Consider the following 12,891-nt stretch of genomic DNA (forward strand, 5'->3'; position numbering starts at 1 on the left):
GACAGTGAAATCTATTAATTTCGTTCCATTGTTATTACGGGTTGTTTCTCCATGGATTCCGATGTGATTCTGAATTTTCTCATTACCAACTCTGGCATTGAAGTCTCCCAGTAATAGTAGCATATCTTGTTTGTTAATTTTATTGACTATCTTTTGTAGATCATTATAGAACCCATCACTTTCGTTTGAATTGCCCTCCACTGGAGCGTATACCCCTATAACTGTAAGATAACCCCTGAATAGTTTTAGTCTTAATTGGATAATCCTTTCATTCCAAAAGGTGTAGTTATCAATTGTTGATCTTAATCTTTTGTGTACCATGAGCAGTACACCCGCCTGTGCTCTAGTATCTCTGTCAACCCCACTGTAAAACTGTAAATAATTTACTGTCTCTTTTGATCCCTGAAGCTTTCTTTTTGTTTCTGAAATGGCTGCAATTAAAATGTCATGTATTTGATAGTTGATGTTCTACCTGCTCAGCATGTGACGAAATTTAACTCATTTTCAGGTTTTTAAATCTATTGGAAGTGCCATTACTTATCGAATCGGACTAAACCAGACTATTATTTGATGAAAGATTGAGAAGATGTTTCACAGGCACGAGAACTCACAGGCTTGCTGTACTGCGACTGTGTACCTTACTTGCTATCGTTCATACCGCATGATGTCAGAGCGCTCCAGCCAATGGAAGCTTCAACCCCGAGAGTAGCCTACCTTATATTCTAGTTACCTTGTTGAGCAAGTTGGTTACACTGTAAAACAAGAGCTAAAAGGTTTCCACCTACTCAATACGGAATAATATGAAATTTATTACCTATGATTGGCTACACTGACCTTAATTAAGGCCACAGTCACTTCCTTTCTAATCCTACCCCTTCTTATCACATCATCACCGTAAGACCTGCCTGTGTCGTTGCGACGTAAACCTAATAGCAATACTCTCATTCTAGAATATTCTTGGTTGATAGTTTCATTTCTAAAATGTTTGTTTAACTACTGTGAACAAACTACTGCTTATTCAATTACTGCATTTCTCCGAATCCAAGACAACCATGAATGCAAGACGACTCCCACTTTTTCCTTAAAAAAAAGTCAGGCTTAAAAAGTCCTTTGTGGAATCATATGAATGCCATTCTTGTACAGTACACATTTTTAGACTATCTTTGTTTTCATGCCAACACCTAACTTTTGCTTTAGTTATGCTGTGTTTTCTTGCAGGTGCACAGTTATTCTTTATTCCCGCAGGTTAAATAACCATTAAATTAAAATTGGCATCATAATACAGTATTGAAGAGAACCCGTAGAAAATTTGCCGGCAATACCTGTTCCATATCTCTAAAATACGATGTCTATTAGGAAAATATATATACTCTCTATAAAACTAATACTTTTACTAAGCGTCATGTACAACTGGCTGCCACTAGACGCGCATCTTGCTTGCCTGCTTCAGTCGACTTCAGCGGCTAGCGATGCATAATGAAGACGCGGACTTTGAAGGAGGTCAACGAGTTTGTTGCGCCATGGTATGGCCATTCCGCCCTTGCATTTTTCACGCACATACCTCATAATTTCATCTTTGACTTCTTTAAAGCATCCTTGTTGCGGGCCACTGAATGCATTTTTGTACATTACGTATTTTTAAGATATCTTTGTCTTCATGCTAACACGGAACATTGGGTGTAGTTATACTGTATTTTCTTGCGGCCGCACAATTATTCTTCATTTTCGCATGTTTAATAACCATTAACTTAAAATTGGCATCATAATATTGATAAGAACCCAGTGAAAATTTGTCGGCAATATCTGTTCTACGTGGCTTTACAATACGTCGATCTATCATAAAAATATTCCTGCTGTCTGTAAAACTGTTAATTTTACTAAGTGCCAGGTACAGTAGACGCCTTATAACTCTCCACTGAGTAGCCATGGCCTTTCTAAGAATTTGAAGGACCGGGCGAGTTGGCTGTGTGGTTAGGGGCACGCAGCTGTGAGCTTGCATCCGGGAGATAAGAACTACCTATGTCAGTGCGATGGAAAACAAATAGCAAAAATAAAAAATGAAGGCACGCATATTGTGGTGCCATTCTGTAGATTGAGAACCGTTTTTGTAGAGGCTAATACAGGGACTTTAAAAAAAAAAATCTATTCAGGGGATTGTCGCTTGCTTAGCTGCTCACACTGCGAGTCTGTCTCCCGCCAAGTAGAACATCATTCTCTCTTCACTACTGTATTTCCCGAGAATCAGTGACATTACACAGAGGCAGTGTACAACTAGTTGCCGTGGCTAGCGATGTAGCCTATAACCTAATAAAGACACAGATGTTGAAGGTCAAGTTTTATGCGAGCGTGGGGGGTGAAGGGAAGCAGCGTGATTACGTTGGTAGCTGCCAGTGGTGTTCATGACTGTTAGGTCATAAATGCAAGACGACCCTTGATTTTCCACATGAGATTCTGAGAAAAAAAGTCTTCTTGGATTTGGAGAAATACGGTAGTAGCTCATCTTTGTAAGTTTTGCCTAAAGACTGATAAATAAATGAGAACCGTAGTACGAGTCACAACTGTAAACTTGCATTTGGAACATGGTAGATTCCAATCCCACAATTGGCAGCCCTGAAGATGGTTTTCTGTGGTTTCCCATTTTCCTGTCAGATAGATGCTGGGGCTGTACCTGATAAGGACACCAATGCTTCCTTCCCAGTCCTAGTCCTTTCCTATCCCATCATCATCTAAAACCTTTCTGAGTTAGAACCATGTTAAACCACCAGCAAAAGGTAAATGGGAGCTGTCAACAGCCATTTAAACTGATAGGTTTCTTCCATTCTATTTGAGAATCAAAGGCTTGCAGAGGGCTTACAGAAATAGCATTGCATTAATGCTCATAATATTGTTAAACCTGCAGAATAAACACTTCGCCAAGAGATGTTGCCCCTAAGGACAAAGTGTACTGATTTGATATTCTGATATCAGAAAAAAATATTGATACAGACAGTATCATTCAATATTGGTAGTACTGTGCAGGCAGTTTCAAACATGAAGATAAGGAAAGAGCAGTAACGAATGAACAGTCAATTAATGTTTCGAGTTGTCAGTTGAAATTACATTAGTAGATGAATAAGCTTGAGTGGCGTTTTTAAAAGTAGGAAAGATTATTAAATGAAGATAATGTTGAAATTCAAGAGGACGAATTGGGGTAAATACTTGTTAATAGGAAGAGGAATTAGGAATTGGAATAATTCATGAAGGGAGATGTTTGATAAATTTCCAACTTCTTTGAAATCATTTAAGAAAAGACTAAGTAAACAACTTATAGGGAATCTGCCACTTGGGCGACAGTTCTAAATGCAGATCAATGGTGATTGAACCTTGAAATCTCTGTTATTATACACCGATGCATTATGTCAATTTTACAAACGTAAAAGTATAAGTAAACTAGCAGAACGTATGCTACTCATCATTGACGTGTTGATAGTTGGCAGTGTTACTGACTTCTGTTTCTACCTGACATTAATGTGTAAACTGTAAATTGCTGGTAAAGAATTTAGTTTAGTTAACACCTCTGTGAATTAGGTCATATATAGAGACAGGCAGTAATAAGAAAGGGAATATGTAATAGAACAAACACAATGGCAAGGCAGTGTGGGAAGAGAGATCAACAGAAAGAGGAGGCATGGACTCTTTGTACACTGTATCGGTGGCCAGTCCACCTGGGGCAAGAATCCATCTGACCAGCACTTGGCCAGTGGTATGACACAGTAAATATAATTTCCTGGAGAATCATTAGAATTACAAAGAAAATTAATTTCAACTTTTTTCCTTCTGAAAACTGGAAAGTAACATGCTGGGCTTTCTTTGGTGATAGAACTAAAGATGTGCCCGTTACTTCATTTTTATTGGATAAAGCATGGGCAAGTTCAGTAAATTCCTATATAATAATGGGCACCATCTCTGGAACATGTGTTTTAAGGTTTTAGTGGAAGGTGTATAAAAGAGTTTTGTCTAGGCAGTGACAGACAGAAAATTAATCATAGCAGTAGATTTCATTGTGATATTAAAATTTTTGTGAATGCCTCCGTAGCTCAGACGGCAGCACGTCGGCCTCTCACCGCTGGATACCGTGGTTCAAATCCCGGTCACTCCATGTGAGATTTGTGCCCACAGGGTCGAAAACGACCCACAATAGTCATTTGCCATCATTTATCCCCATGGATTCGTTTTCGACTTAAAATCATGATTATGTATTTGTCAGTATGTTGGCTATTATTGTGAATGTGTGATTGTTGATTTGAAGCTGTATTGTTTGCCTTGTAACTGCAAACAGATTGCTGTGTTACATCCTTCAGCATAGTATTGATGCAGTGCGGCAGAAAATGCAAGTTGACAATTTTGCTGTTTATTATTTTAGCTTGGTTCTTGTGCTGTTACTTAGAGTAAAGAATATAGTTTACGACTACATGTCACAAGTTTTTTAATTTTTCTATATGGTCATATAATAAAACGAGATATTTGATATGGGTCGTTTTCGACCCTGTGGGCATATAAGGAACCTTTCATGCATTTCATCAAATATGATCATAATTGCAGTATTGCTCAATGAAAAGATATAGCTTAGTTTCTTTCCGTTATTATTGCAACGTTTTTATATTTGGGGAGAGGGAATTATCACGGGAATCTATTACAGACTCGGTACTCGGATTTTAGAAGAGCTTGAAAGGTTATCTTCCAAACAGGAGGTTTCAACTACTGATGTGGCTATAAACCTCCCGCTGATGAAGTTCATTGCTTCAGACAAAAGGTGTAAAGGCAACAGGAACTGTTAGAAAGGACCGTACGGGACATTGTCCACTAAAGGGAATTGATGTTATGGGCAAGGAGCCTAGAGGAGCATTTGACACAATGATAAACAAGAAACACGGTATCAGTGCAATTAGGTGGCATGATAACAACGTTGTTAAGCTCCTGTCAAGTGAGTACGGAGTTCATCCTATTCGACCCACGCAAAGGTAATCTTCAGCACAGAAAAAAGGAATTGCCATTCCTCAGACATTCAGTTTTCATCAGTACAATGGTTATATGCGCGGAGTGGATCAAATGGATAGCAATGTTGTTGTGTACCGGGTTGGAATTAGGGGAAAGAAATGGTACACACCGATTGTATTTTGGCTGCTAGATGTTTATGTGAACAATGCCTACCTTCTAGCTCGTTCCCTTGGAAGAACCAATGATCTTCTATCATTTCGTAGGGAACTAGCTAAAGCGCTTCTTCTGAAATATGGAGTTGCGCGAACACAACCCGGCCCATCTACCCGATCAAGGAATGTCATAAAGAATGTCCCAGAAATCGCACGCAAAAGTGATGGTCATATGATTACTGTGGGTCAGAAACGTAAAAGATGTGTTTCGTGCAAAAGTAAAACCACGAAAGCATGCAAGAGATGCAATGTCGCATTGCATGATAAATGTTTCTTAAAGTTTCATGAAAACTGAGACTTCAGATGCACACAGTGCTTGTAACTTTCTAGTGCTGCAATATTTTTGTGAATGTGTTGTAATTCACCATTGTACTTGAACTCATAATTATCTGTGTAATAATATTTGTGTATAATTGTAATAAACAAAACAATAACATTTCACACAATAATGGTTGTCTGTATTAGTAAATAACTGTAAGATATGTAATTACAACAATTTAGGAAAAGGTAGTTTATATGCCCACAGGGTCGTTTTCGACCCATGGCCAATCAGACAGTAACGCTAATAGAAACAAAAAATCAGTGTTGCCATTAACCTAATATAACTAAAAGAAGCAACAAATGTGAAAATGAACACTTCATTCAAAAACAAAAGTTGCGGGCATATATGGGATAAAAGAGTTTTGTCTAGGCAGTGACAGACAGAAAATTAATCATAGCAGTAGATTTCATTGTGATATTAAAATTTTTGTGAATGCCTCCGTAGCTCAGACGGCAGCACGTCGGCCTCTCACCGCTGGATACCGTGGTTCAAATCCCGGTCACTCCATGTGAGATTTGTGCTGGACAAAGCGGAGGCGGGGCAGGTTTTTCTCCGGGTACTCCGGTTTTCCCTGTCATCTTTCATTCCAGCAACACTCTCCATTCTCATTTCATAGCATCTGTCATTCATTAATAAATCACTTTGGGAGTGGCGACCCCATCATACTAACAGCCTATATCTGCTTCATTCATTACATCCCTGACCCGGTCAATGACTGGAAAACAGGTTGTAGGTTTTCATTTTTCATTAAAATTTTTGTGACAAGCAGTTTCCACCTATGTATGGGCTATAGGGGCAAGATGTGTAAAAAAAAAATTAAGTGGCAATGAAAATAACTTTTTAAATTTCTACTTTAGCAGAACCAGTAGCTGTACTGTTTTGTCACTAAAAAAAATATTATGGGAAAAAATAGTTTTAAAAGTCCAAAGTATCATGTTTAGTTAGTCTCACTTAGTGATGATAGATACTCAGGGCCTCTGTGCTAAAATAAATGAGGTAATATATTGAGTGTATCAAAATGCAATACCTAAACTTCTAGGGATGATAGAAGAAACAGTTTTTTAATTAAATAACCATAGGTGGTTAAGAATAAAAATTGCTTGTCAATTTAATTGTAATCTTTTTAGAAACTGTTCAAAAGTGTATTTTCCTGCTTCAGTACATGCTCTGCAATGATGTGTCATTGTCTGCCGTACACATTCAAGCACCCAATTGACAAATTCTTTCTTAGATTCAGTTGGTCTCGTACACACTCTCGCTCTGCTTGAAACAAACAAAAAATTTACTTCGTGCTGTCACAGCCTGGATATTGCATTCTGATGTCATGATATGTTGAACAGAATGGTTGATGGTTTTGAAGAATGAGTCATAATTAATTTATAGCTTTACAGTACAGTTCTCGAGTTTGTCAGCCAATAATTTGTTTCAGACCCATGGCTGTTCACCAAGAATCGTTCACTTAGGTCTCTTCTATCATCCTTAGAAATTGGAATATTTAACTTTGACGCATTTTGTATTTTGGCTTGCGGACTTCAGTATCATTCAGCTCTGTGTGAAAAAAAAAATGTCAGCGAACTTCTTTAAAACTGATGTTCTGCAAAGTAATTGTGATTTTACTGATTACTTATTCAAAAAGTGAATAGTAACCAAGTGAAAAATTTCTCAGGTAATTCAGTCCTTTTTTTTTCTTTTTTTTTTCTTTTTTCGTTTCCTTATATAATTTTCCCATCAGGGATCAAATCCTCTATATTGACATTAAGAAAATTGAGATTGATTCAGATATTTTCCTAATAGGATGTTAAATGTAAATTTTGTTTTGTTTGTTTTTTTTATCTGGAAAACTATTACCTTGATTGAAAAATATCACTATACTTTCTAAACAGAACAACATTTCTAATCTCCCCTGAAATGATCTGAACATACTACAAATCACCGTGTATGTGTTTTTATATTCTTCATTTCATATGACTGTTTAAGTTACCCAGTAATTTAAATTTAAGGTCCAGGCTGGACTGTTCGACATCCTCTCGGGAAACACAGAGGTAGATCATCCTTTGTGTGAAGAATGCACCGATACTTTGTTGAATCTTCTGGATCAGCAGCTCACACTCACAGAAGAGGAATGGAAAGAATATAGTGAATTCCTCAAAAGGTACTTCATTTCTTAACCATTTGCTGTAAATTTTATATCATTTTATAAGTTGTGGAGTGACATCTATTTTTCACAGTCTTCACAGACTTCTTCACTCTCAAAAAGAGCTTACTTAATATAGTGCAGTGTACCATATAGGTAAATAATCCATGCACCCTAATTTTAGGAGAGAGAATATTTAAAAATTGGCTTTCATTTATGTTTTACATAATGACGTACCTCAAAACTGAATAAAATATAGATTTGTTTTAAGAAACACATAATCATCATGTGCTGTTGCAGAAACATCCAAGATTCTACCTACAATAGCAAAAAAAATAATGTGTGAATTACAATTTTTATCACTAATGTTATGTGCAATAAAATTGTTAGGGCAGGCAGGGTGTGGGACATAACAAGCAGCGGAGCCTTAGGACTGGACGAGGTAATAGAAAGAAAGAGCATCAAGGCAGTAGAAAAATGTATATTCTGAGCTTTATTTTTTTGTGTGTGTGTGCATGTTTCTTTCTTTCCCTTAACAATCTAATAATAGCAAATTATAATAGTAAATCTATCATTAACAGCAGATACATTCTTTTCAAAAGTTTTTAAAAGCTCTTGGAACGCTATCAAATAACAATGAACAAAATCTTCCAAGTTGTCCTTGATATATTCAGGTACAAATCAAGCACAGTGTCTGGCCATACCAGATATTAAATGAAATAAAATGTAACCTTTAATTTGAGGAAAGCTCAGATGCACAAGGAGAACAGGGACATTGGAAACATCAGTCACAATCCCCATATAAAATGACCTGATAACAGTCTAATGGGGCATGAATGCTCATTGACTCAGAGGATAAGCTCGTGCTAAACTACAACTATAGGGAGAAAAACTACAATAAAAAATAAATGAAGGTTAAATTTTGTAAAGTCCTAGTCACAGCGAAAAAAGGTTGATAAATGGAAACAAGGCTTAACACTCCTTTAGACAGTTTATAGGCAGAAATTGGCACCTTCGTGAATTTGAAATGTGATGAATAACTTAAGGAGAGGCCTATATAATTAAATTAAGTAGGAAATGTCAAAGTTCCTACCCTAAACATTTCATGATAATACCCTCTAGAAAAATCTCCATCAGCCAACAGGTTTTAAATGTTATGTCTACATGAGGAGAGCTGTGTGGTTTACCTTGTCCCAGCCACCATCTGCCAGAACTAGAGAACTCTGTACTCCACCAGGAGAGAACCAGTAAGACCTTTATAAGGCTACTATGGGATCCTTTTTAGCAAGTTGGCTGCTAATTGGACCAAGTTAGTGACAACTTAAAGAACGAGGTGTACGAACTCCTAAGAGTACATTATCCTCCTAAAAGTTTGAGCTTTAGCTCCTGGGTGGTTCTCAGATCAATGTACAATTGGTAGCCTACTAGCAGGTTGAATAACAGAACCAAGAATAATGGTAGTATATCAGAGTTCAGCACTTCCCCATCATACAATTAAGTAGTATTGTAGTGTAGTAGTAGCCTATATTAATTAACTTACTGTCGTGTGATCTTTGTGAACTAACCTAGACAATATTTCTTTCCTTTCATTTTTATTTTGCACAGAATGAGTTTTCTTATTTTTCCTTTTCTTTTCATTGTTTAGTAAAGAATGGCTAAGGACTGCGAGTGTCGGAACTGTGGGTGTGGCCAGGCATTAAGGAGTATGCAGGAGGAGTTGGAGAGCTTGAGGGAGATACAGTAGAAGTCCGTTATAGCGAGAATTCATAACAGTGGAAAATTTAGCGAATTGTCGTTATATTCGATTTTTTGTAAAAGTCTGGAAAACCCCCATACACATTAAATTCAGTATGAAATGGCAATCAGTTTGCTCAAAATTTGAATTTTCGCGGATAATATCCACATTGTGGCTTACTTGTTTGTTGTTTTTCGAAATCCAATACTATGCGAAAGTGTGTATTTAATTTCATTTGAAAAAAAAAAAATATTACCATATTTCTCCAAATCCAAGACGACCCCCACTTGTTCCTTTAAAAAATTATCAAGCTTAAAAATGGCTTTGTAAAATCATATAAATGTCTTTCTTATACAGTACGCATTTGTAGACTGGAGACGCCGAACATTGGCTTTAGTTATGCCGTAATTTTTTTGCGGCTATACAATTATGTTTTATTTCTGAGGGTTTAATAACCATTAACTTAAAATTGGCATCATAATATCGAAGGGAACTAGTTGAAAATTTGCTGGCAATACACATTCCACGCGTCTTTACAATACGATGATCCATCAGGAAAATATTCTTGCTTACTGTAAAACTGTTACTTTCACTCAGTGTCAGATATAACTGGCTGCCGCTGCACACACGTCCTGCTCGCAAGATTCGGCCAACTTCAGCGGCTAGCGATGTATAGGGAGCGTGCACGGCCGCTCTTAGCGCCTCTAGTGGAAGAAATCGGTAATGTTTTGGTGATCTTGTCTTGAGCGGTCAATCCAGGCTGTGTAACTGTGGGTGTGAAATTGTGGTAGTAATAGTGTATCAAATTGCCTAAATCAAATAGAAACTTTTGTGCAGTGAACTGCCACAACACACAAAGAAACATGCATGGAAAAGGAATTACATTTCACGCATTTCCTGGTCGTCCATGGGAATCGGACAGACGCAGGAAGTATATTTCGGCTGTGGGAAGAATAGATGAGAGATGTTACATGTATTCTTCGTACAAGCCATGTTATGCATTTAAATTATACCTTAAACCATTCATCACCTTGACTTGGAAACTGAGTTTTAAATGCTATATCAAGCATTATGCTATATCAAGCATTTTTTTTCTGTTAGCGTAATATGAGAAGCATAATAATCCTCACTTAAAACATTCTTCTTATTATTTGTTTTACATTGCACCGACACAGATAGGTCTTATGGCGACGATGGGACAGGAAAGGCCTAGGAATGGAAAGGAAGCGGCCATGGCCTTAATTAAGGTACAGCCCCAGTATTTGCCTGGTGTGAAAATGGGAAACCACGAAAAACCATCTTCAGGGCTGCCGACAGTGGGGTTCGAACCCACTATCACCCGGATGCGAGCTCACAGCTGCGCACTCCTAACCGCGCGATCATTTAAAACAAACTCTCAGAAGTGAACACTGTGGAATCGTTTTGAAGTTGAAGCAACTCGTTCATGAGTTTATTAAAATTTATTCTTATGCCAATACTGACACTATTGTTGCACAACTCTTCACACAAACTTTTAGCTACCGATTCAGACTCTCTGTTTTCAGCTCCGCTCTAATCATTTCAGTCCAAGGTGAATTATCTATATCTGTTTTTCCTAGTTCATCGATGGTAATAACAGCACCCTTGTCAGTTCTCACCCTCTTCTTAGGAAATAGATCTTCAGCCTTCTTCCCTTTCGCATATTTTATGGACCCTAGAAGATATAAAATCTACACTCTATTAATCATATTGTGAGCACTTAAATTTATTACATAATTAACAGCGATAATATTACATACCAGCTGTTTTCAAATTTGGTTTCGCCCATTCTTGCGGCAAATTTGTCTTACTAAATCCTGAATCAGAATTGTAGTACTGTATAATGGCACACAGCCACACAGTCACAGTTTGATTCAACACAGTTTTGTTGATTGTCAATCTGTAATAGAAATTCGAAGTATTACAGACTTCACTGAATCACATAAAATTAAAATGTAAAATATAATACTGGTCCGCCTCTGTGGTGTAGTGGTTAGTGTGATTAGCTGCCACCCCCGGAAGCCCGGGTTCAATTCCCGGCTCTGCCACGAGATTTGAAAAGTGGTACGAGGGCTGGAACGGGGTTCACTCAGCCTCGGGAGGTCAACTGAATAGAGGGGGGTTCGATTCCCACCTCAGCCATCCTCGAAGTGGTTTTCCGTGGTTTCCCCACTTCTTCTCTAGGCAAATGCCGAGATGGTACCTAACTTAAGGCCATGGCCGCTTCCTTCCCTCTTCCTTTTCTATCCCTTCCAGTCTTCCCATCCCCTCACAAGGCCCCTGTTCAGCATAGCAGGTGAGGCCGCCTGGGCGAGGTACTGGTCATCCTCTCCAGTTGTATCCCCCGACCCAACGTCTCAAGCCCCAGGACACTGCCCTTGAGGCGGTAGAGGCGGCATCCCTCGCTGAGTCCGAGGGAAAAGCCAACCCTGTAGGGTAAACAGATTAAGAAGAAGAAGAAAATATAATACTGTACGTTTAACAATAATGAGCTAACGTAATTACCTGAACTGTAACCTTGCATGGGCTTTTGCTAACACTCTTCTATCTTATGACAAAGCCGGTAAGTGTACAACTGGAAACATTTCGTCTTTCTCAACTTGTAACTCACAGCCACTGTCAACTAGTTTCTGCGCTTTATTCACTGTTGACTTGCTACTATTTTGGAAGTCTATGTACTCAAACCCAAATTGTATTACAACTTCCATAGCACTACTTCATATCTTGATGACAAGATGCAACAATATTTTTTGCCATAACTATGACGCAAGTCTTCACTTCAGCGGAACGCACTCTCACCGTATTAATTCTTGGAACTCTGCCAGAGCGCTCTGTTACTAGTACCGTGCACGCTCCTTATAGGTCTTAATCACGGACTTTGAAAGTCAACGAACGAGTTTATTGTGCCGCGGTATGACAATTCCGCCCATGCATTTTTGTGCAATACCTCACAATTTCATCTTCGACTTCTTTAAAGCATCCTTGTTGCAGGCCACTGAATGCATTTTTTGTGCAGTACGCATTTTTAAGCTTTGTCTTCACGGTAACGCCGAATATTGGCTTTAGTTAGGCTTATGCCGTATTTTGTTGTGGCTTCGCAATTATTATACATTTCCGAGTATTTAATAGCCATTAACTTAAAATTGGCATCATAACATCTACAAGAACCCGTTGAAAATTTGCCAGCAATACCTGTTCCACGTATCTTTACAATACAACGATCCATCACGAAAATATTCCTGCTATCTATAAAACGTAATTTTAAAGCGTCAGGTACAGCAGATGCGTTATAACTCTGCCACTGAGTAGCCGTGGCCTTTCTAAGAATTCGAAGGCTCGCATGTTTTGATGTCATTTTGCAGATTTGAGAAACGTTTTTGTAGAGGATAATAGAATGTCATTCTCTCTTCACTTTTTCCCGAGATTCAGTGATGCTACACATACGCACTGTACGACCGGTCGCCGCGGCTAGCGATGTAGGCCTATGATAAAG

General features: G+C 38.2%; 1 protein-coding gene across 1 annotated transcript in view; it reads left to right on the forward strand.

Moving 5' to 3' along the window:
- Window positions 1-12,891, forward strand: part of Atg6 (Beclin-1-like Atg6) — a 187,684-nt gene that overhangs the window by 21,843 nt on the left and 152,950 nt on the right. Inside the window, exon 3 of the mRNA XM_067151648.2 lies at window positions 7,512-7,663. Within this exon, the coding sequence (XP_067007749.1) occupies window positions 7,512-7,663 (152 nt within the window). The remainder of the gene's footprint in view (window positions 1-7,511; window positions 7,664-12,891) is intronic.

Source organism: Anabrus simplex, chromosome 1, assembly GCF_040414725.1.
Source record: "Anabrus simplex isolate iqAnaSimp1 chromosome 1, ASM4041472v1, whole genome shotgun sequence".
Taxonomy (NCBI): domain Eukaryota; kingdom Metazoa; phylum Arthropoda; class Insecta; order Orthoptera; family Tettigoniidae; genus Anabrus; species Anabrus simplex.